We start from the raw sequence: 26069 nt of genomic DNA, 5'->3' as shown, positions 1-26069 counted from the left end.
GGTTGAACTAGATGATCTTAGAGGTCTTTTCCAACCTGAATGATTCTATGATTCTACATGGGCTACCTATTTGTGAAGCACCAAGTACAGGTTGACAGACATTTCACTGGTCTTTATGCCACATGCAAAGGGAAGATGTTGGTCTGTGTAATAGGTTTGTTATTGCACTAAAAAGCCTGACTTAATATAAAAAAAGATCCATTAAGCAAACTATTTTATATATATTTTAGAAATATGTTAAGTGTTCCATAGAAAAACGCAGTTCCAGTGGCTCACCAGGTATTGCAGTCGTTAGTCACTGTTTCTCCCTTGGCATATTCTCTTCCGTTGTGAAAACATGGGCACCTCTCAGGAGCAACACACTTGTTTTCATGCCGCACCTAAGCAAAACACACAGTTCATCATCATGCAGTCCTCATGGTATGTGCCAGTACTCAGGAGAATAAACACAAGAAAAGATGGATAAAGGAAAGGATCAACATCAACAAAATGGTTCAAGACTATCTGAGTTAAGAAATATACGGTATTGCTAATATTTTTTTTGCCATTAACAAAAGTAGAGCTATGGATACATAAATCACAGGCTTGTTTCAAGAGCCTAACACCAGCTGGGGAAATAGATTATGATCATAATGAAAAAGACCAATTTGACCAAAACCATGATTTGGTGAAGGTAAAATAGGCTAACCTGAATACAGAGACCAATTAAATATCACGTTTCTCACACAAAACAAACTGAAGGGTGGCCTACCAGAAAAGCAGTTGGATGCATGGCTCAGCTGAGAGAGAAACAGAGAGGAGAAGATGACAAGCAGTGGTGCCAAAAAGATCTAAATTCAAGTAAAGATTCTGTTACCACAGACATTCCGAAAAAAAAAGGAAAAAAAAGAAAAAAGAAAAAAAAGCTCTGTCAATTTGCCTACTTCCTATCCACAAGACCAGAAAGACCACATAAGTAGCAGCCCATTATAGACATTATTTCACCTTCATAGGCTCGGTCACTGAGAAAGAGCTATAAAACTCTTTTTTCAGTTTTGCCCTACTAAGCTTAGTTTCTTTTTGTATAAAAACAATTTGTCCCACTTACAACAAACAAAACATAATAGTTTCATACCTCTCTCTCTCTCTCTCTCTCTCTCTCTCAACTCCCTTTCTATTTTGAAGATACTCAGTTTTAGAGAATATAGCAAAATTAAGGCTGGTTATACTGTTTTTCACTTGAGCATGGTTCTGCAAAGCCAGTGATAGGTTTGGCTCTTGCTTCATGGAACAGTGAAATGGAGAGCACTTCCCCTCCTCATTCAAAAGTCACAAAATATCACCTTCCCATTTTAAATTCTTTCTGTAAAATCACTAAAATCGTTCCTTTTTTACCATTAAATACAGGCCAATGAGATCAATGTAGTCAGAATGCCAGGTTAATAAAGTAGAATTGCTCTGTCTTTTCCTATGGGGGGCTAGAAGCGCCAAAGGGAACTACTAACAAAAGGATTTCACAACCCAGAGACCCTTCATTCATATGCAGTTCTGTGGTTTATGGGGAGCTATATTATGCCAAATTAACTCATGTCAATAGAATCAAGATGGAAACAAATACATGATTTTTTAGATGTAGAGCTGGAGCTCTACCATGGACTTTATCTCCACAAAGGACAGGGAGAAAAAAAGGCCAGAGAAGACCATTTGTTTCATAGGGCATTTAATCCTGCCTTCCTGGTGGCATTCAGGAAAATGTAATGTATGACTTCACTCATGGCTACATTTCTGAATTTTTCCACAGTGTTCAGCAGCACTGTTCACAATAGACTTTTTGCGCTAGCCTCTGGAAACAGAACCTGGGGTTATACTTGCAGTTAGTAAAAGGAGGATTAGGACCTCTCCTACTTGCTCCCTCACATATCTACATGAAGCTCATTACAGCCTATCCTAAACTGATAAACTGAACAGAATGATTTCACTTTTCCATCACAAACATATGGCCACCACTGAAGTTACAGCACAAAAACTGTAAATTTGTTCACAAAGAGGTAAGACTACCTTGTCTAAACAGTGCAGAGTGAGTAGGTAGGATTTAAAAAGCCAAACATCAATACTCAGAGTGGAATTTGACCATTTATGTTTGCTGCAAAACTTAATGAATGAAGGTTTTGTTAATGACAAAACACAACCTACTGGTCATGTTGACATAACATCCATATTTGGCAACTCAGTGCCATGTTGGATTACATACATGTTAAGCACGGTACCATGCAGTCAGTACTTACTAGGCCAGTTGCATTATTCACAAACAGCTGGATTTTCTTTGGAATTATCTCAATTCATTAATAGATAGCATTTAATACAGGAGATCAAACATGTCTGAGTGCTGGAGGTGATAGGGAACACAAGTAGCAAACACAAGAAAAAACATGGGATTATAATTAGTAGAGTTACTGTTCACACCACCTGACAATGATGCTCCTGACAGTGCATCCATGGGATTTCAAATGGTTGACTAGCTGATGAACCAACCCACTCAGTTGGAGACCCAACAGAAATGTCCACCATTTCCTTGCCCTAACTGTCTTCCTAATTGTTAAACATTGAGAAATCTTGAAAAAGAAAGATAAGATTACAGATTGCTCAATCTTTAAAATTCTTCTTCCCTAAACTCTGCCTTACTGGGGCTGAATCTGATTCTCTTTTAGACAATACAATTTTAATGAGTATTTTCACTTTGTTCCTCCTAATAAGCTTGATAACTTCAGCAGAAAGTCATCCAAAGGTACGAAGGAGTAAAGGGTTACGTAAAGGTAGTAGGCCAGATTAGAACCAAATAGCTGATAGATTTTAACTGAAAGAGCTTGTCACCATCCCTGTGCAGACAAAAACAAGTCAAAAATATGTTAGGATAGACCACTCAAAACATGGGGTTTGGTATTTGAATTTTCTTTCTTGTTTCCTGCCTGCTTCTCATGTTTGTTTTATGAAGCATTATCCTTGGGCAGATGCACATACAAGAAGGCTGCTACCACCTCCCCTTGAAGATAGCAATGTCGTTATACACGACAGCACAAGCCTAAGTGGAAAAATATATAAGACAGCAAGTAGGAAAATCAAAATAACATTCTAGTAAGTTTCTGTAAAAACAGTTTGGAAGAAAAACAAAACAAAACAAAACAAAACAAAACAAAAAACTTCCAAGTTTGCTTATTCTTTTTTTTTTTTTCAACTAACATATCATAGTTAGAAATACTGTTATTTCAACAATCAGAATACAATAGATTTTTTCATTTCAATTTTAAACATTAATTTTGCTTTAGTTGTTGGAAATTGAAAATTTTTCATTTTCCAGTTTTGGAGTGTCTAGATTTTGTGCTTTCAAAATGATCTGTGCCTCGTTTTTCCCAGAAAGGTGGTTAACACTCCATTTCTATATTTATTAATATTTTCCAATGGGAAAACCCAGAGTGCAGTCAACTAATCTGTGAAAGCATATTTTTCCTCACACTTCTGCACATATGTTATGATTTATCTTTTCTGCTCTGCAAAAGACTGACAAGTATGGAGAAATTCTCACCCTCCAGACAATCAAAGACAGAAAAAAAGAATCACTTTTCATGACATATTGAACATTTTTATTTTCAAGAAATCAAAACAATGTAAAAGTTCCAGTCAGGATGAACTGGAAAACTTTTTTTTTTCAACTGGAATAAAAATCAGTTGAAAAAAGTTAATTTTCTTCTGCATTTTCCAATTGGAGAAATAATTGTTTGGCAATTTCTAACCCAGCAAATTTTTCATTTAAAATCTAGCCAACTCAAGCATCACATTCATGAACAATCCTTGATTATATTTTTTAAATTATTTTTCAGATATGTAATTCTAAATTTAAAGCCAATTTCTGCATAAAGATTTTAGACTATAGATTGCTTTAAGACAGATAACTAACAGATCTGTAAATACCTCTATATATGTAGGGATAACATTACATTCAATTACGTATTAGCTGCTACGTATATATGTATTTGCAAATCATACTGGAAAATTATTTATGTAAACTAAATAGTTTTGATTGTGTTTCCTGTTTTATAGAAGGAAGAAGACTGATTCTTTGGCTAATGAATTACTGAAGATCTTTCATGTTATTCATATGCTATTGTACAGCAGAAAAAAAAAAAAAAAAAAGTATTTTGTAAAATGGCACAGGTATTTCCAGGGTGATAATGTATGCAAATATTCATTCCCATAAACGTTCACTAGTCTGGTATTGCTCACAGACATTCCTATAAACATACTTCACCTTTGTGAGTGCTTGTAAATTAAACAGGCTTACAGAATACCTACAAGGGAGACTGACTGGTAAATAGTAATAGTAAATTACTAAAATACTAAATAGTAAATATTAATACCTTTTCCTGGTCCCTTTTTTTTCTCAGGTCTACTGGTACAAGTCTGGAAAACACAGACTTCATGACTTTGCAGTGCTTTTCCTCAGTACAGGAAAGTACACTACAGAGAGGGACTGGTGAAGGTGGTCTGGCAAGGGGAAGGTGGTCAGCTGGTTACCACCCTAAGTCCTATCATCTTTGGCAACAGATAACAGGGAGCACAACAGCTCCCTGCAGAATGAAAAGAAATAGAGAGAAAAAAAAAAAAAAAAAAAGGCAGGAAAATGCACTAAACCATTGTAGTGGGTTTACGTGGCAAGGCTTTGGTAGCAGGGGGCCATAGAGGTGGTTTCTGTGAGAAAGATCTAGAAGCTGCCCCATGTTTGGGAAGGGCCCCATTGTTTTCCAAATCTGAGCCAATAAGCGATGTTGTTTTGCGCCTCTGTGAGAGCATATTTAAGACAGAGAAAAAACTGCTGCGCCACACAGCAGCCGGGAGAGTCAAGGGAGTGAGAAACAGCCTTGCAGGTGCCAAGGTCAGTGTAGAAGGAGGGGGAGAGGTGCTCCAGGCGCCGGAGCAGAAGTCCCCTGTGGCCTGTGGTGAGGACCATGGTGAAGCAGGATGTCCCCCTGCAGCCCATGGAGTACCACGGTGGAGCAGGGTTTCACGCTGCAGCCCGTGGAGGAGACCACGGTGGAGCAGGTGGCCCTGCACCGACGGAGGCTGCCGCCTGTGGAAGACCCCTGCCGGAGCAGATTCCGGGCCGGACCTGTAGCCCGTGGAGAGGAGACCACGCAGGAGCAGGTGATCTGGCAGGAGCTGCTGCCCGTAGGGGAGCCAGGTTGGAGCAGTTTTCTCCTGAGGGATGGACCCCGTGGTACGGACCCATATCTGGAGCAGTTCTGGAAGAGCTGCTGCCTGTGGGAAGCCCACGCCGGATCAGTTCGTCAAGGACTGCATCCCGTGGGTGGGACCCCACAGCACAGGGGACGAGAGTGACCAAGAAGGAGCGGCAGAGAAGAAGTGCTGTAGACTGACCATAACCCCCATTCCCCCGTTCCCCTGCGCCGCTCGGGGGGAGGAGGTGGAAGAGGGTGGATGGGGGGGAAGGTGCTTTTGGTTTCTTTCCTTTGTTTCTCACTTCTCTAGCTTGTTAGTAATGAGCAATAAATCTTACTATCTGTCTTCTTATGCTGAGTCTGGTTTGCCCGTTACACTAATTATTGCGTGATTTTCTCGTCCTTATCTCAATCCTTGAGCCCCTTTCACATATTTTCTCCCCATTCCTCTTTGAGGAGGGGGAGTGAGAGAGCGGCTGTGGTGGAGCTCGGCTGCCCACTCGAGCGGAACCACGACAACCATTAGGTACCCATTGGTGATGAAGAGGAAACAAACTGGCATGTCCCATACAAGCACCCTTCAAGAGTCTAAGGCATGGCAAAGTACAACCACATTTCAATAGAAACCACCAATTTTGATTTCTTTGATTTTACCTTTGCATTGCTATGGTTACAATAAAGTACTCTATATGCTAGTAACTTTTTTTTTAATTTTTATTTCCCGCCAGACAGGAAGCAAGTGAGAAGCAATTATAGACTGAGTTTATTGGAAGATTGAACTATACTGTCATCTAGCGGACAAAAGAGCTTATTTTACTAGTTGGGTGTTTTTTTTTTTTTTTTTAATCTTGTTTTGTTTTGTTTGTTTGTTTGTTTTTTAAATTGGCACAACTCTTCCATCAAAAGCCTGACAAACTACCACATTGAATTCAGTGGCATGTCACACCACTCCAGAAATGACTGGAGTTTCTCTTTCCAAAATATCCAGGACTGTTTTGCGTGGCAAGAATTTTTTGTAACAATTGTTTGAATAATAGTTCTAACCTACTGAAAGGGAATATGAAATGATATAATAATAAAGAGATGAATTACTAGGAAGTTGGTTTCTTTTTTCTATTGAGAAGTTACCATAATTTATTTTACATGAATATTTCTAAAGTGTGCTATTACAAAATCCTGGAACTGAAACCAAACCACAAAATAAAAGAGGTCCAGGTAATCCTGACTTTTATGTGCAGAGAAAGACCCATTTATACTGGAGCTTATTCCCAAACTTGTGAAAATTTACTTATCACACCATTTTGAGTTATCTTCTATATTTTCTAGTTCAGATCTACAAGACACTTTATAAGCTTGAGTTTTTGTCTGAAACTGACATCTTATTCTATTTACATAAATATGTGTTTATCAGCAAAAAAAATGTTAGGAATATTCAAAAAATACATGAACATTAATGCTAGAAATTATGAGAATTGTGGGGGCTTGTTTCTAGTAAGACAATGGAAGGAATTCTGAGGGAGAAAAACACCATTAACAGAAGAAGAATAAAAGCAAACCTTTATAAAAATATACTGTCACATAAGGTTAAAATTCCACTAAAAAAAAAAAAAAAAAAAAAAAACCCACAATTAACTATTGCATAAAGTCATTTCATTAGACTTGAAGCCTAAATATAAACATGCATCTCAGCTCTAGAACCCATACCTTCATTTGCAAACAGTAATATTCAGTACATATTAATCTGAACCTGAACTCGGAGCAGGTATAAGAGAGCAGAAAATAAATGAATGAATAAATAAATAAATAAATAAATAAAGCAATTTCCAGACTGTCTGGGTTGCAGCATTTGAAAACCTCTTGCTTCACTGCATACACCTCTGAGTCAAAAAACTACCAGCAAGTTGTACTTCCAAGTACCACAAGTAGCAAATAACTGTAGAATATTTTATCCCTCAAACAAAATAAAGTTGGAACCTCAATTCTCTTTTTCCAGTATCTACCAGATATTTTCATCTGCATTTCATGCATCAAGCATCACAAACTTCTTCCCAATAGTTTTCCTGGGCAGATGACTCAAAATTGCTATTTACTTAAAGAGTGTACGATATGTTCCACCTCTATCCTATTTCATGTTACTCTCAGGACTGCACCCAATTCCCAACCCAAAGTGACATCCTACACACAACTCTTTGCTTGTCCAGACAGTGTAGTACAGCACTGAACACTGATTATTTTTCTGTTGCTCAGAGAAAACAGCAGCAATCTGCTTTCTATTCTACTCTGTCTGCTTTTTATCAGGGTTCTATATTGATATTGAGTTTGCTGTCACTGGCTTAGCAAATAACTGTTTGCTCAATTTGAAGATGACTAAAACAATGATTAAATTTAAGGGTTACAGTGGGACATAGCCCTGGATTCCAGAAAGCATCTTTCCAGTGGAAAGAGCATGTTCAACACACTAACTGCAATTCCAAGACACCCTCTGGCATCACCCTAGCAAGTTCCATGTCTGTAGTGGATTTATGTGGCAAGGTTTTTGTAGCAGGGGGGCCATAGGGGTGGCTTGTGTGAGAAGAATCTAGAAGCTGCCCCATATTAGGTAAGGGCCCCACTGCTGACCAGAACTGAGCCAATTATTGATGTTGTTTTGCGCCTCTGTGAGAGCATATTTAAGGCAGGGAAAAAAAAAAAAAAAAAAAAAAAAAAAAAACTGCACCACACAGCAGCTGGAAGAGTGGGAGAAGTGAGAAACAGCCTTGCAGGTGCCAAGGTCAGTGAAGAAGGAGGGGAACAGGTGCTCCAGGCGCCAGAGCAGAAGTCCCCTGCAGCCTGTGGTGAGGACCATGGTGAAGCAGGTTGTCCCCCTGCAGCCCATGGAGCACCACTGTGGGGCAGGTTTCCACACTGTGGCCTGTGCAGGAGACCACGGTGGAGCAGGTGGACCTGCACTGATGGAGGCTGAGGCCTGTGGAGGACCCCTGCCGGAGCAGATCCCAGGCAAGACCTGTAGCCCGTGGAGAGGAAACCATGCAGGAGTAGGTGACCTGACATTAGCTGCTGCCCGTGAGGGATCCAGGTTGGAGCAGTTTGCTCCTGATGGATGGATCCCATGGTACAGACCCATATCTGGAGCAGCTCTTGAAGAGATGCTGCCTTTGGGCAGCCCATGCCGGATCAGTTCAGCAAGGACTGCATCCCGTGGGAGGGACCCCACAGCACAGGGGACCAGAGTGACCGAGAAGGAGCAGTGGAGAAGAAGCACATAACCCCTGTTTCCCCATTTCCCTGCGCCACTCGGGGGGAGGAAGTGAAAGAGGGTGGATGAGGGGGAAGGCACTTTTGGTTTCTTGCCTTTGTTTCTCACTTCTCTAGCTTGTTAGTAAAAGGTAATAAATCTTACTGTCTCCCTATACTGAGTCTATTTTACCCGTCACGATAATGACTGTGCAATTTTCTCGTCCTTACCTCAACTCTTGAGCCCTTTTCATCGTATTTTCTCCCTGTTCCTCTTTAAGGAGGGGGAATGAGAGAGCAGTTTTGGTGGAGCTTGGCCGCCCACCTGAGCAAAACCACCACAATGTCCCACCTCCCCTCTCATGGGGAGCTCTCAGTTTAATACAATGCAAAGGAAGGCAGCAGAACAGGCAGCGACTTGACAAGAAGACACTGAGAAGGGTTTGGCTGGATGTGGAGTGGGTAATTCGGGGTTGGATTTCTATGTACTTCTCTCTCTCTGACTAGGGATGTTCAGCAAGACTGAGGTAACATTTGGGAGGACAGATGAAGGGAGAATAAATTTGTCTTAAAGAAAAAAAAATGTGTTTTTTGTCTATTTCATTATCAATTATTACAAGCTAAACTTCATCTTCTATGCAGATATACTAGTTAGAAGGAGTGAGCACCTGTCCTAATATATATATTTTAAGCCAGCCATAAACCACAGAGTCACTGTGGAATGCTTCATAACCACATATTTCCAATCTGCAAGAAGATTGTCAATAGGAAATAATGAAGGCAATAAAAAGAAGGTCTGCTTCCCTGTGACGCAGTTAAGCCTGCTTACCATGCCTTTTGGACATAGGCATCCAGATATGCAGCCATGGCTGATGCACTCCAAGTCATAGTTCTGGCAAGTCTTGGCACATTCCAGCCCTTCAGCTCTTGGGTTGTTTGCAGGACAGATAAATGTTTCCATAGGTGATCTGCATGTCAAGCTCCTTTTTACTTTTAGAAATAAATTTACAAAAATCGCTATTAGAACTGAAGTATTACTAGCAAGTATTCTTCTAAAGGATGGATAAACACTGGTGTTGGAAAACAAAGTTTGAGTACACAATAGGGCAATACCACTACACTAATATTCATGACAATGTAAAGGTAACAGACCCCTTTTCTGGAGTGACCTCAGTTAGGCTAGCACAGAAGTATGTATTCTAACATAGAAGCAAAAGGATCTGCATTAGGGTAAATACCATTTTATTGAAATAAACAGTTGGACTCCAGATTGCACTAGAGCTGCAAGCACACTTTAATTTGAAGCATATTTCAACCTGTAGACAGTGTGCACTAGCAATATCAGCATAAAAACAATGCTCTGAGAAACACCAGCAACATATATTGTTGCATTTACACCCACCTCCAAAACTGAGTGTAACTGCATTGGTGACTGTTAATAACAATGCTCTTAGCTTAAATACTAAGTTTTCAAACTCCAAAACTTCAATTTCTGATAGAAAATTAGAATTTCCCAAGGAATTCTTTTTCAAGTGATGCTAGCAATATGCCTCTCAGAAGTTTTTTAAGTGTTAATGTACCCTATTCAATAAAATTATTTCTTCACAGTATTAAAGCATGCATTTGGTAAGAGGTCAACATGATATACACCTAATAAGACAATCCCATAAACTCTATCCAGGTAGCAGTGATGAACCAGAGAAAATCACAGACCAACACAATGCCTAGCTCAGCAAGGCAGTTTTCAGTCTCTGGGAGGTTTTACAGTGAGATGCCTCATGGCCAGAAGGCACACTTGGTGCATGGTAACAGTCTAACCTTCAGGCCACAAAAAAACTTTGCACTGGAAAGAAGACCTTGCTAGTCAGAAGCAAGAGGTATAAAGCCAGCTAGCTAGTGACATCATACAATCCTCAAGCAGCAACTGGGGGCCTCAGATCACCAAAGAACCCCTTAACCTCTACAACTGCTAAGAAACGGCGGTTGGCTAAATATAATTTTGAGAGGTGGGACAAAATGAGCCCTGCAAAATCCTATATAAACATTTTATTTCTATCTGTAACAACAACAAAGTAATAAGAAGACTCACAACAGCACCAGCACTCCAATCTCCGATACTTCTTCCCTACCCTGAATTACCATGAGACCAAAGAGGAAAAATAAATGCAACAATAAATAATAACAAAAATTAATGCATACTAACTTCTGGCAGATGGCCTCTCGTCAGCGAAAACATCTGGCAGGAAGGCACCAGGAGCTTTGTTTGTACTGCAGTGCATTAAACCATTTTCACAATAGCTAAGAAAAGCAAACAGATTTATGTTTAACGAAGTGACATTTAGCTTTCACTCATGCTGTTGTTTTCAGACAGGCCTGCAAGTGAGAGCACCAAAATTACACCTGTCATTTGAACTGATCTGTTGCTTTCCATCCACTGTGTTTACCAGTGTTAAAGGCTGGATTATCCTTAAGATAATCACAGTGAAGTACTAGTATGGTAGCTGAGCTTTATGCTAGTTCCCATCCCACTGAATCTCATGCATCTGCACAGGCATGAAACTGAGCAAGACAGTAGTCAGGCCCACTGCAGAGAGAGGTAAGGGACCACTCAGAGCCTCCAACATATGACTTCTGTGGTAGAAGAGAAAAGGAGAAGACACTGTTCCCAAACGTGGGCTTATAGAGATCCACCCAATTGCTGTGAGCCACCCAGCAATTACATTACTACTCTCAGTGTACCGCTACTCAATTAAACAATTAGAAATGCTTTTTAATATTTATCTCTTTGGTAGAGGTAATTAGGTTTTAACATTTGAGAAATATATTGTAGTACATTAAAGCGTCATTTTAAAAGCTTACAAAGTAGCTATGGTCAGTAACTGAACTTCATTTTGAACTGTCGGGAACTGTTCATGGAACAGGGCTTAATATCCTGTTTTCTGACTATGGTGGCTTTTGAAATAATATGGATAAAGATGAAACAGCAAAACTTATTTGGGTTAGAGGCAAAATCTTGTTCACTTTTAATGTAGTTTCAGCAGCGGTAAAGGAACTAAGAAACAAAATCAGTTAGTCAGACTATCCAAAAATTTCTGAGTCACAGCACATAGGGATAAATTATGAACACTGCACTTACCATATGGTGTAATGATCTGAAAAGACATCCTCTGGTTGGAAGATCTCACCATCATAGTAACAAGAACACTGGAACTTTGGTACACACTCCTTGCTCTCATCCAGGTAATGCCCAGGGGGGCAGTAGCAGCCTTCCATGCAGAATTCATCGCAGTCCTCATCTGGGTAGGACAGAGATCTGCAGGTCTGGTTGCACGGTGTCCCACATTGCCGGTAAATTTGGCCTTCAGGACAGGTCATTGCTGTTGAGATATGTGCACATGAAGTAAATTGGAATTTGATCTAAAGCCAACAAAAGCTGACTAACCCAGACTGTAAAGCTGTGGATTTAAAATGTATTTACTCAATTTATTCACCAATTGATGCCTGTATTACAGTGGCTTTCTTTTAACTCTGTAATAACAGTGAAGCCTAGGGCATTACTTATATGAACAATCAAAACTTTACAAAGTGCAGTTTCCAATAAATGTTGAGACTTAACTGCAACCCCTGTGATGGAATTCCAACCACAAAATTTCATCCAGAATGAAAAACACAGACTCTGTCCAATTTTTGTCATTATTTGCATCTACAAGTCAGGAGCATGACAAGAATGTCATGGGCACACACACACTTCTCTTCCTTTTCAATATAGTCAGAAACAGTTTGGTCAAAATAATTAGAAATGTATGTCTGCTTTTGTACTACAACAGTACAAAGCCTCACAACCCAGCTCTCAGGGGTTTGTGGAAACAGGTGCAAATAACAAAGTCACTTAGTGATTGTGGAGCCAAACCTTGGAAACTAATGGTTTTTGATGATGAATTCATTTTTATGGAGACCTCATTATGGCTTTGGAGGCATACTGGATTCTTTGTTTATAAAGGTTTAACTCAATTCTACAGCACTAATTTTGAGGGAAGCTCCTCTGCATACACCAGCATCAGCACTAGGTGGCAGTTATGACAACACATTTCAAAAGATGAGAAAACAGGTTACTATTACCATGGGCTTTTCACAGGCCTCCTATTAACCAGGATTTACAAAACCTATCGTGTTTGTAGTAACCTTCCAGAGCAAATGGCCAGGGTCATAAGATTATGAAGTAGGATGTTCAGTGGAGTGAGGAAAGCAGCTGCAAACAAAAGTAGGCACATTTGTATTGTGCAAAATCCAACATGAAGGTTTCAAACCAAGGCAGCTCTTTCTCCTGTCATCCCTGCAGAACAATACAATAATTCCTGCCCCCCTGTTCTGTGATCACAAATCCCCAGGAAATGTAGCAGCGATGGCAGTAAAAGAAAAAAATATAGCAAGGCTAAAACCCTGCAACCTTACACAGCTGAAGGCAGAGCAGAAGTAACACTGAAGATCACAAAGCAAGATTAACATGCTATCAAATGCCTAATGTTTACATTCACAAAATTCTTCTGAAATGAAGAATTACTCCTATTTACTGTAGAGAGGTGTGGTTGCACCAACATCCCCTCCCAACTTTATTGAGGTCCTTGTAATCCAGACATGGGAGTGTAAACTGTAAACCCCTAATTTGAGGATCCAGGCAACAGGCATCAAAGGTGACTTGAAGCCTTTTTCAGAGCAGAGATCTCCCAGATTTGGGACTTGTGTCCAAACTATTTAATCTTCCTTTCACAACACAAAACCTAGAAATGCATATGTGCTTATCGACACAGTAGGCAGAGTAAGTACCTTCTAACTCAGAAATAAATAGATGACAGGTTCACTCACAGTTATAGAAGTCTTTGGCAGCTATTCACTGAACAGCGCTTCTCACTTACATGAACATAGTCTCTGTGGTAAACCAAATACTGAATAGGCACAGGTCAGGGCTGAAGACCATTTTAAAGGCATGTGCAAGTTAGTGGTAACACTCCCTGCCTACAAGGACATGTTTACAGTGGATCCCTTTTTTAGCTAAAGCTTTGTAACTCATCTTACCTGCCCATGCACTTCCTAACACTTAAAACATCCTCTGGTTTTCTGGTTCAATTACATAAGGCTACATTCATATTCCAAGTCCCACCACACTACTGCATCACCTCTCAGCAGCATCTGTTTTTAACAGCAAAAGGGCAAGACAACTGACCTGGGAGGGGACTACTGTCTGTACACTTTGTAATAACACCATCACTGGAAAAAAAAAAAAAAAAAATCCCCTTATTGCCAGGAAAATTAGAGGAAAAGGCGAGGTGCCTGCTATAAAACTCAATAGTTCAATGCTGTGCTCTAAAGCTCAGCCTATCCTGGGGATAAGATGCAAAATAGTGGGAAATCATTGGAAAATTTCTGTTTGTGAGGTTGTTCATACAGCTTCTTGTGGACAGGCTTTCAACCCAGAGTGAAAGAGACATAAGTCCTTACCAGTTTCTTGGGTAGTGCAAGATGAAAACAGTCACATCTAGGTCAGAGGCTCTGGAAAAAGACTCACCATGGCAGACTTAACACAGTTGCTCTATCAGCACCAGCTGGTATTCTGAGCCCCACAATGCAATGCAATCATTCTCAAATGCTGCTCAGATCCAGCACTCCAGGATCTACCATACAAATCCTCTCACAGAAGCCATGCAAACAAAATAAGCAATCAGCCTACCCCCACCAGATATGGGAAAATATTGGGATGATCAATAGGTCCCTAAAACCTGAAGAAAGATCTAGGGAATTGTTTATTGCTTCTCCTTTGCCACCAAACACTATATACATACATACATATGTAGACACACATACATACATGTATACACACACACAAGAGGCATGCTGTGCATTGGTGACACAGACCTTGACTTTACGGCCTATCTGCTCCTTCCACACACCACAAAAAGACTGGCTCGACTGGTTATTCACAGTAGGCTGCAAGGGCAGGAGTCAGCTCTTAATCAAACAAAAATCATTTCAGAGACGTGGGAAATGAATGTGTTTGTTAGCTTGATAGGAAGCAGAAATACTGTGCCATGCTAATGACTTACCTCCCTGCCACTTCAAATCAAGCAAACCATTTCTGTCAAGTCATTCCCGAAAAACTGAATCTCAGTTGACCAATGTAGAAATGGAGCACTTTTTTAGTGCACCCCCATCAGCACAAATTATGCAACTTGCACGTTCACATCTCCAGCCCATTAAAAGAGGGTATGTTCTCCTTCATGTGACAGGAGATTTCTGGAGCATCGGGATTATTTAATGGGGACTGATGGATCTGCAATCAGGGAAATTGTCACTTTATGAGAGCATAAAGCGCTCTGTAATGCACAGAGAAGAGGAAGCAGCACTGCACTATTAAAGATTAATTGTGAAAATTGACTTGTTCAATTACAGAAAGAACGATGGTGCATTATCGCTGCACTTTCTTTCAACCTCCAGACCTGCTCATTTTTAAAAGGATTTTTATTACATTATTGTTCCACTATCTGAACATTTACATAAATTAGGTAAAATATTATGAAACCATGCAGCAGTTTAATATAAACTGGTATTGTTGTCATTCGCAGTAAATACTATCCAGCTTGCAGAAGCTATAGCCACTGTCCCTACAGGTACAGATCCTATCAAATGGAACACCAGTGATCTTTCTCTCTATCTACCCCTCCCTCTCCCTCCTAATTTCTACACACTGTGTTTATAAATGTTTTTCCCAGCCTCAGTTTGGGAAGAAGTATGAAACAGATCTGGAAGGCTTGCAAGCCTACATGCTTTTCATCAAAATTCTCAATTGTCTTCTTTCCTTAATAGAAAAGTTGTTAGAAAAGTGCGCATGTGTCCATCAAAATTCCATTGCAATGGATTTTTTTCCTACCATACTGATATAACAGAAAGGCAAGCAATAAATAAAAAGTGTGTGCGCCTTCTGTTCCAGCTTCTTAGCAGTTTGGCTATTAATCTTGCACTGGACTGATCTATGCAAAAACATTTTGTTACTCCATTTCCTCAAATCTGCAGTTTGAATTTTTTTTTTTATGCTCCTGCAACATCTCATCTTTTAGACTGCCAGCCTTTGAACCAGGGTTGCCACTTACTACAGGTGGGGTGCTGTAAGTGATCCATAGGGGAATTCAAAACTCAACTCTTGTTGATTCTCATAGGAATTAAATGTCTACACAAAATGCCACAGCCAAAGCTGTTTGTTGTGCTCAGTGATACAATTCACAGGCAGATAATCAAGTTTCAGGCTGTCATCTTGAACCATCTTCCAAATCGTATCAGAATTTACAAGGTGAAGAAGTAAAGGAGCTCAAGTGTGGTCAGCAAAATGATGTTCACCCACTAGCTGAATGATGTACATGAAAATAAGATTTGACACAGATCTCAGACCTCTGCACTGACAGGGTGGTAACCAAACTCCTAGGGAGTTCTTCAAACACTGGGACAGGTGCCAAAAATGTTGCAGGATCTCTGTTCTTGGAGATATTCAAAAACAGCCTAGGCAAGGCCCTAGGAAATCTGCTGTAAATTAGCCCTGTTGTAAGCAGAAGACTGATAGAGGTCCCTTCTGACAAAAATGAATCTATAATTTCACAGTTATGTTCTATGACACCACCTGACTGAGTACCTGCCTTTTTGCTTTCTCCATACCCTCAACTTCTGCTATGGTCAGGAGCTGGGGAAGCCTGGGCATCAAAGGTAGTAGAAAAGCTACATTACTACAAATCTCTTGGAGATTCCCACCCTGGGACATGCAAAAAGTTTTCAGATGAGTAGCTGAAACTTAAATGCAGCAGAAAATGGAAATCCAGTCAAAATTTTGAGGCTTCTCAGATGACAGTTTCTCCCTCACTGCTGAACAGTTTTTGCGAACAGTTCTTGCATCGTTGTTGGACCAGAGGAAAGATGTATTCTCTCAACATTTCTATATGAAATATTTGGCAAAGTGCAGAAATCATCTCATTCTAGATATATCATTCAGCATCTGCAAGAAATTCCTCCAAGAAAAGGAAAGCAAGTAATTTTTAGGAGCATTTCACTTACGGCACAAGTTGGGTTCTCTCCACTGGACCAGAACATTTTTCCTAGCACATGCTGTTGCATAATTAGCAATTGCAGAGCACAAACAATCCTTGCCATTGGAGCAAGAGCAAACATCAAAGCGGCAGTTCTTCATGTAGGGAATGGGACTGACTTCACGGTGACAGGGTTCAAACACAGAAGACATCAGAACTGAGCAGGATTCCTCAGCATATTTGGCTAAATTGAAAAGAGAAAAATGATGTGCATGCATCAAATCAATCAGTGGCTTTCAAGAAAACATAGAAGAGACACAGTAAGCATTTTCTTTTGCTTTTGTGGAAAAAAACAAACAAACAAACCACAAACTAACAAACAAACAAACAAACAAACAAACAAAAAACACAGAAGAACAGAAGAATAAAATAGGATCAAATAGGCATAGATAGCATCATAGCTCATAAGTCATGAGCTCCACTAAATGAATAATGTTTCACTAGTAAACCAAATCAAGGAAAAGCAATACTTTTATATTTTGTTACCACTATTTCTGGTGCTGTGCTTCCTTTTACAGGGCCCCTGCTTTCTGCTGCTTTTTATATTTGTAAAATTAAACCTCCTAGGCTGCACTCCACTCACGAATCAACAGTGCCTGATCTGGTCTATGGCCACAAAATTTGCTGTGTGCTTGCTTTTCCCAGAAATTGGAGCCTGTTGTAACACCTGGCACAAGAAGATTGCTCTGAGAATTGCTTCCAGTGTCCCAGCAGGACAGCCAAGCAGCACAGAGAAGAGGAAAGCTGACTGTTGGGATGCAGTAAGATCAGGAAGACAAGGGATTAAGAAAGTGTCTAAGGTGCTGCAAGGACACTTTAGGAATGAAAAGGATGGGTGTTCTGTCCACCCGGAGGGTGGAGAATGTATTGCTATCAGTGACACACATTTGTGTAGTGGTTGTAATGGTCTAACTGGGACTGTCATTCAAACTGAATGGTAGCATGATCTCACATTACCGACTTTTGTTTTAAATTTTCACAAAACATTACGTTTTCTACAGTAAGACTGCATTAATTGGTGTTTATTTTGTTTTCCCCCTTTTTCTTTTTTTATTTTTTTTTCCTCTATTACATACAATAGAAGATCACAGGTTGTTGCACAACAGGACATGTTAATTTTGGATGGAGTTCAGTACCTAAATGAGGATTGAGATTGCAGGGGTCATTGTCTTGCTTTAACAAGTCTTGGCAGTCTGCATTCAGCTTCCAGGAGTTTCCAAAGTCTTCCAGAAGAGTTTCCACCATGCCAGAAGGAGTAAGAAAATCATCCCCTTGATTTCCATTGTAGTTTCCACATAGCCCACACATTCTTTCGGTATACACTGGAGACAACTAAGGTACACAATGTTAGCCTGGTCATCTTCCAGAACAGGTCAATACTGTAGAGCAAAATTTTCTAAAGAATGAACCATGCACAGTTTAACAATCAAAGAATTTCTAAAATATATTCTAAAGCACTCTAAATGCAATTTCATTGTATTACGTCTTTAAACTACTCACAAAAATGCTATTATTAGTAGCTGCAGGAAAATTTTTGCATGCTACGGTGATAACTTCAGATGGTAACTGAGGGTGAATAGGAGAAATAATGGCTTGCTTTTGTGCCTTAATGAGCAGTCTAGTGTAATCTTTCCCTCTTTTTCTCTTTTCATTCATATAAATAAACAGGATGATGGCAGGGGAGTATGTGTGGCATTTTTGAATACAGTGAGATCACTGAATCATAGAATGGCTTGGGTTGTTAAAGATAATCTAGTTGCAACCCCTCATCTGGGGCACCCACAACTTCTCTGGGAACCTGCTCCAGTGCCTTACCACCCTCTGAGTAAAGAATTTCCTCCTAATATCTAGTCTAAATCTCACTTCTTTTACTTCAAAACCATTCCCCCATGAGTTGATTATATTACTAATGGAATAGTAGTTTGGGAAAAGATACAGCACCTGAAACCATTTCACATTTTAAAATAAAATTTTAAGATGAAGAATATTTAAACAGATTGTTTTGTGACAAAACAGAAACAGTGTTGGAGTTGTTTCCCTTAATGTAAAGAAATGTTATTAAAATAAAGAAGAGAGCACTATCCCAAAGCTACATTACCTCACATTAGAGCTTCCTCCCACCTAGAGAAATTTATCACACACTAAAAGAAATATTGCAAGAAATCCATAGAGCAATGTACTTTTTACCCTGCCTTATTCTTTGTGCAAACCAAGAGACATTTGAAATGGGACCCTAAACTTAGAAACACACAGGAAAAAATCTCCCGAACAATATTATTAATAGGAATGTGTCAATATCTTTTATTTCAGTACGAATTGTCAGTTTATAGTAGACGTAGAGATCTGATACATCACAAATATTGCCAACTTTCCTTGGAAGCTAACTCAGTGCTTTAATGCTCCAGTAGCTCTGCATGCATTTTCTAGAGTGCTCTTAATCACACTGGCAAGGGTAAATAGTGAAACAGAAACCAAAAAAAAGCTAGAACAAAATATTTTTGAAGAAAATTCTTGTTCTGTATGATTAAAAAATAAATATTAAAACATTCTCCAATATATAACCTAATACTAACCTCCCTTAAAACACAGAGGTCAGAGAATAAATACAAAGCATCAAAAAGAACAATCATGAATTCTTGGAGGATATGTACCCTTATTGCTCCGATGCCCAAGGACAGTATTATTTCCATGTACTTCATAGACACATAATGCTACAAACAAATCCAAATTCTGACAAATTTTCAAAACACTGATACTTGAATGGAAGCTTGAATCACAAGTATCAAGTGGTCACAGAAAGGAGGGGGGGGGTGCTTCTTGAGGAATACACAATAGGGTTTTTTTGTTGTTGTTTTGTTTTTTGTTTGCTTGTTTGTTTGATGTTGTTGTTTGTTTTTTTCTTTTCTTTTTTTTTTTTTTTTTTTTTTGCCAGAAGACTGGCTGATGTAATGGAAGTGTATCACTTCCATGAATTGTCAGAAACATTTGGCAACAGTCAGCCTACAAATGCAGCACAATTTAACTCTCTAAAAGCAATTAAAAAGATGCTTCAGATACGTAACAAAGGAGGGAAGTCAGAGAAGAACTGAATAAATGCACACAGTTGGAGAAACTTCCACTGCTTTCAAAGTAAAAGGATCTGGAGCAGAAAATAAGATTTGTTTTACCTCTAAGGAAGAATTTGCTAGGCTATATGGGTCTCTGACCAGATCAATACAACAATAAAACCTACACATGTGATTTCCAAACTTATTCCTAATCTTTCTTCCCTGTTGTCCTTTCAACTCTTGTGCACAGTCCTGAATGAGCTTTGATGAACGTTATGCTTGTGCCAGATACAACATTTAAGACCGATTTCAGGTCAGGCAAGGAGAAGGTAAAAGCCATACCATGGTTCTGAAATGGCAAACCTCATTGCTTGGTAAAAACGTCATCTCTGGGAAAACAGTTTTCTTCATTAAACATTGAGCAAAACTGCCCCACACAGGGTTCAGCTGCAGAGCTCCATTTACAAGCAGGGCTCAGATACATAGGGCTTGTGGTTAAGCACTCCTCCACACAAGAACAGCACGAGGATACGGGTCCACAGCCGCCCTACAACACGTGGGAGCATGCCTTGGCTGGCTTAGTGCCTGTAGCCTGCAGGTCTTCACACCAGGAAGCAATGCTAAGAGCGGACTCACACTTCTGAAGGAGCAAGTACGCCCTCAGAGATAACATTTGCAGTCCCCAGGGCCTACCAATCTAAAGAAACACTGTTTCTTGTACAAGCAGGAGGGTGATAGATGACTTAGTCCAAGTTGTTGTTTATCTTCTTGGCAGATGCAAAGACCACTGCAGCTCATTGTGGCTATGTAACCTGACCTCTCACATAACTCAGCCAGGACCTTGTTCTCATTTATTTGAGCTACAGTATCTCTTGGTATGGGGTTTCACAATTTAAGCATTCCAGAGATTCCAGAAGCCATTGGATCAGGGTCAGGTGTGTGTGTTGGCTTATTAGCTATCAGGAGAATATTCCACAGTAAACACCCTTATTCCCCTCCCTCACAGGATTTTCTGATCTGCAACTTACTCTGTAGCTTACAACAGACAAATATATATATTTGTATATAATTGTGTATATATATATACATAAAAGATTGCTGCATGAAACTTTCTGTTACTGCAGCTAAACTGCTTCCTTTACAGTTCATTTATTTTAAAACCGGTTTGAGCATTCTACTGCTGTCTGCAGCACAGGCAAATCCTAATTGATAATCAAGACTGACATTAAACATTCCTCATAGTAGAAGAGGCATGCAACATATATTGTACCAGTTAATTGATCTTTCCTGGAAATTATAAATAACTGTGTCCCTGGAGCCACATTCTTCCCTTATTTTAAGCCATATGAATCCATTGCTATAGAAAGGACAGTCAAAGCTAATGAAAACAAAAAATTCAGTTTGGAGGATATCTGCTGAACAAAACATAAAACTATTCATGGTTAATAATGGCTGTCATTGCACAAAAATGAGGGGAAAAAAAAGAAAAAAAGAAAAAAAAACAAAAAACAAAAAACAAAAAACAAAAAACAAAAAAAAAAAAAAAAAAAAAAAAAAACAAGAGAGCTACCACGCTGCTGTAGGATGAAAATATTTGTTTCTGGAATACAAAAGGACATGTATATTGCTCCGGGGGTAGCAAAGGAGAATGGAATTTCTACCATGCAACAGAAAACAATTTCTCACTTCAGACAAGAAAATTTCTGTACATGTTTGGGTGGGACAAGAGGTAGTGAAAAGACAGAAATAAAGCAGACAGAAAGAACGTGAGAAAGAGTACCTTCACAAGGAGTTCACCATGGCCATCCCAGTCAATCTGCAAATCTTCCCCATAGGTAAGGCGAACCGAAGTCCTCATCATGTGCTGAATCCGAAGGGCACCTTAAGGCAACCACAGTGTCAGCCAAGTCTAGATGCATCATTTCATTCTCTGGGACTGCTGCAGCCCTCTGAACAGAACAACAGGGTAGCTGCCACAAAGCAGGGCAACAGGGGCACACAGGTCTGCCAAAGCAAGGAGCACAAACTATCCCCCTTCAGGCTTCCCAAACTCTGTGCCTGCTCAGCAGATTACAATTGTGTTAACTTGTCCATAGGCTCTGCTTTACAGTACTCAGGAGCCCTACAATGTGCATTCTGAAAAAAAAATATTAAGTATTAATTTTGACATTTTGCTAGATAACTGGTGGGATTTTAAGCTTCTGTACATATACATATTATTTTAAAAATAATAATAATAATAAATATAAATATACCAATAGCAGTTTTCAACATCACCCAAATCCAGACCAACTTAATTCTGCTGACTTTTAGAAGTGCTGACCCAAAATGTGTCAGCTGGAGAAGCTGGCATGACAGAACTTCTAGAACATGGAAATACAGAGGCAGCAAGTGATAATTTGGTATGGAAAGCACATTTTGATAGAACTGACCCAGAAAAGACTAACAAAGGGGACACCTTCGGTGTCTAGCCAGTTATCCCACACAAACACACCTTGTAGCAAAGGAATCTGTATGTCTTGTCCATTCAGTGAAATTCCTCCTCCATGTTTCATTTTAATCAGGCTGTTGTCCATATCTTGGATTCGGACAGAAGCTGAGCGAGTGCATACAGCATCAGGATCATCTGCACACTACAGAGAAGTGAAAATGTGCCATGAACCTCAATATTTCACTTTACTGGTGCCTTAGCCCCAGGCCCACAAAAGGCATTTCAACATCTAATTCAGGAAGTGTTAAGCGCCTTGATGGTTTTACAGACCTAGCCTCTGAAGCCCACAAACACCAGGCTGGCAGTCTTTCCTCCATTATGCTGTTAACCACACACCAGGGAGCTTTCTGCACCTCCTGGCCTGGATAGCAGTCTGCAGAAACTACACTGCAGCAGTGTCAGCAGGACACTAGGGCAGCCTGCGCTGGTCTCGCTGCTGTAGGGGCAAGCAATCCACCTCAGAGCCCATCACCCTGGGAAAGAGCCCTGCCGTTCGCACTACCCAGTTCACACCCAGGACTGATAGGGTGTTTATTTTACCAGTTGTGGGTTATGCAGATGAGGAACAAGGCCCCAGTTTTCCTCCCTGGTTTCGAAAGCAGTTTCAATGGAAACATGTTTTGCAAGTTTCCAAACACAGATGACTCAGAGATGCATTATCAGAGCTTTCTGATGTAGGCTACAGACGTAGATGGTGTGTATATCCGTCACACCCCCATTCCTCTGAAGCCTGCAGCTCCTCTGTTGCTTGTGCCCTGTGCCTCTTTCCTCTCCTCCTGCAAGGCAGACCGATACTTCTCCTCGCTCCTATAAATCTCCTGACTCAGCCGCACCTCTCCCTGCCTGTAGATTCCACCCCTGTTCCTGATTCAGAACCCTTCCAGTCTCCAAGCTCATTCACCTCTTCCCACGCACAACCGGTCAATCAGCTTAAAGACAGGTTTCACCTCTCCGTGACACCCCCTACAGTGTTTCCTTCCCTCCCCATTTTGGTCCAGCTTCCTTTCCAACCTGCCTCCATTCTCTGACCGTTCAGTTGCCTTTCTCACTTTCTTCAGGGAAGGCAGTGGGGAATGCCAGGAGGTGCTGAGAGGCCAGAGAGCAATAGCAATGATCCAGCTGCTTAACCAAATGAAAAGTAATCCATGATGTTACTCTGCCACTGCACCCCACTCAGTGTCCGAGGAAATTCATTTTCCGTAGGCACTGGTGAGCCACTAGCCTTCAGGGAGCTTAGTAAGGGGTGCACCTTCTCCTGTGTGCATTTGCTCAGCTGCCAGAGAGACAGCAGAAGCTCATTCTCCAAATCACATTATAAATTTGAATCTCCAGGTAGGCTCCTGAGAATGGCAGCAAAGCGCCTATTAACCAAGGAGAAAGACTGCATCTGTTATTTAAACTAATTATTTCATAGGAAAATTACTTCTGTTTGCCTGTGCATCTGCAACTCGTATCATACTTCCACAGCCCTTCCCGCTCTCTCAAGAGCATGCACATGCACAGGCCAAAACTGCTGTTACCTGGACAGTCTCGATGATAACAGAAAAGGAATTTTCCACACAGTCTTTGGCAAATAAGTACTGGCAAATCCCACTGAAGGTGAAATACTTGTTGTCAAAGGTTTTGAAATGGGATTGGCCGGTGACAGAGCACTCCCCTGGAAAACATGTAGAGCAGTTAATCACCCCGGTGCAAGCTTTGAGTAAAATCGTGTCCTACCATGCCATGGAAGGGGAACAGCAGTCGGGTGGCTGCACAGACACCATGTCCCCTGCAGGCTGGAGAGCACGGACAAGATGCTTATCTCACTGTTTATTCCTGTAAGTCATTACCAGTAGCAACAGCGGCGCCAACAAAAGCTGGGAAACATGGTATAAATCACATTCAAGAACTGAAATTCATGTCCACAGAAAAGCCTATCCAATGCTTAAAAAGGAAGCTTATGAGGACATCAGAGAAGGCCTTAGTTCCCTGCACTGAAGTGAATTTGATTCTTCTGTGGTGTATACCTGTGTGGCCCTGAGAAATCAGCACAGCTTCTCAAGGTTTCTTTTGGCTAGCTTATACACAAATCACACCAGTTTAAGTAAACTAGTTTATTGAACTTTGAACTGAAGGTTTTAGTCTAATTATAATTTATCTTAAGGTATTTTAATCTGAACCTAACTAATGGATGCCGATGGCACTAGCCAATTTTAAACAACATTCCCTACTCCCTTTTATGTAGCAACCAAGTTTCCTGCTTTATAAAATGAGGAAACTGATGCACAGAGGGTGGAAGTGCTAATGTCCAAGATCGCTACAGCCCATTTGTGGCAGAGCTGAGAAAGGTCCTCAGGATTCCCCAGCAGCACTGACAGTGTTGTGCTCTGGGTCACAGAGCCCCTTTAGGCCTATGCAAGGGCTTGCAACATCTTGGCTTAGTACACTTGAAAAACACTTTTTCTTAGACCAGAGTCACACATTTGCACCCACAGACCTGATTGCAGAATGCAGGAGTTTTTACAGAGTTAAAGATCAAAATTTTTAGCAATACTTTTTGAACTCTCACTGCTCTTATTCTGCAGAGGTACTTCATTTTCTATATATATTACACAGTTTTGTCCTGGCAGACTGACAGCCATGTCTTTGTCAATCTGCTTGTGCTTTTATAGCATTACAGTATGGTTTTATAAAGGCGACAGTGTCTGAAAGCTTCCTTCACAATGGCCTCCTTTAACACAGACCCAAAATAAGTGTTGATTCCCTTGTTGGGCTGCCTTGAATGCCAGTAACTTCTTCTAACATTAAAGTAAGAATACATGTACTTTATCAGAATGAAGAGCTGGAAGACAATCACAGACGGAGTTCTTCCAAGGGCAGAATTTATGCAGATAATTATTCTCAACCATTATCTTAATTAACAAACTAAATAGAGTAAAATACATAAAGCTAAAAATAAATCTATAGTTATAATAGGTAAATCTAAAGTCCTTACAGAATAATACAAAAGTCTGTCTTGCCCACACTTCTACAAAAAGAAGCTATTGAAACATTTCAACATCTTAACATATTTTTGTACATTGTGGCTTTCCATTTTCAGGACTGCAGTATTCAGGACACACAGCTGGGATGTAGCCCCCTGCTATGCTACAGCCTCTGCAAATACATTAGGAAGGTTCCAACTTCAAAGAACCTACAAACAAAGTCTTTCATATGAACTTTACACATAGAGATGTTCCTTCTGCAAACAAGGCGGGAAGAACCTCCTTGCCTAGACCAAAGTTCAGGTGCTGGGCCTGCATTGACAGTGCTGACAAAGGATGGAGAAAGTTTAATGTTACAGTTTGGCAGGTTAACCCCATGACTTTCTCTCCACTGCCTTTGAGTCCCATGGAAGTTCTGCCTAATGAATGCAAAAAGGAAATTTCACTCTTCACCATAATATTCAACGTTAACTTCCAGAGGAGACCCAGTGTTTCACTGCTCTGATTCACCCTAAGAAAAATCTAGTACTCACTGAACATTTGTCATCCCCCATCTGTTTGGAGGGTAGCTTGGTAAATACAAAAATAAAAATAAATTTTAAAATCACACTTTCTGTTAGAATAAGCTTAGACAAAGGTAAAACAAGTGTTACTCTAATCAACTATACAGTCAATTAGCTACTAGACATGGAGACCTAAAGAAAACAATAATGCACCACATTACGTGCAGGTTGATTTTCAGGGTGTTCTCTGCAACCAAGAACCTAAAAAACAGGTTTGAGCCTGAAGAGCTATAGCCCGCTCCCCGAGACAAGTCCCAGCCCTTTGGCATTGGTCCTGGAACTGAAATTTCTTTCCTGAGGCAAAGTCTCTTCTTATGGGTCCCTCTATCTATTCCATTTGGTTTAATGCAACCCACGAGATTTCCTGAAACCCACAGCCCTCATAATTAATTTAATTATGATATCAGCTTGAGAGCTTCTTGCTAGTGCTATTCT

The 26069-nt window shown here is 40.2% G+C and overlaps 1 protein-coding gene across 1 annotated transcript in view; it reads right to left on the bottom strand.

Annotated features, from left to right (window-relative positions):
- VWF (von Willebrand factor) overlaps positions 1-26069 on the bottom strand; it is a 151299-nt gene that overhangs the window by 92666 nt on the left and 32564 nt on the right. Inside the window, exons 11-19 of the mRNA XM_005012640.6 lie at positions 23626-23762; positions 22109-22247; positions 21395-21495; positions 17704-17899; positions 16536-16751; positions 11581-11821; positions 10648-10742; positions 9274-9434; positions 277-380 (exon numbers count right to left, since the gene is read on the bottom strand). Coding sequence (XP_005012697.1) covers positions 277-380; positions 9274-9434; positions 10648-10742; positions 11581-11821; positions 16536-16751; positions 17704-17899; positions 21395-21495; positions 22109-22247; positions 23626-23762 — 1390 coding nt within the window. The remainder of the gene's footprint in view (positions 1-276; positions 381-9273; positions 9435-10647; positions 10743-11580; positions 11822-16535; positions 16752-17703; positions 17900-21394; positions 21496-22108; positions 22248-23625; positions 23763-26069) is intronic.

The sequence above is a fragment of the Anas platyrhynchos genome, chromosome 1, assembly GCF_047663525.1.
Source record: "Anas platyrhynchos isolate ZD024472 breed Pekin duck chromosome 1, IASCAAS_PekinDuck_T2T, whole genome shotgun sequence".
NCBI lineage: Eukaryota > Metazoa > Chordata > Aves > Anseriformes > Anatidae > Anas > Anas platyrhynchos.
Note: the sequence above shows the minus strand (reverse complement) of the source record. Positions and strands in the feature narration are given on the sequence as shown.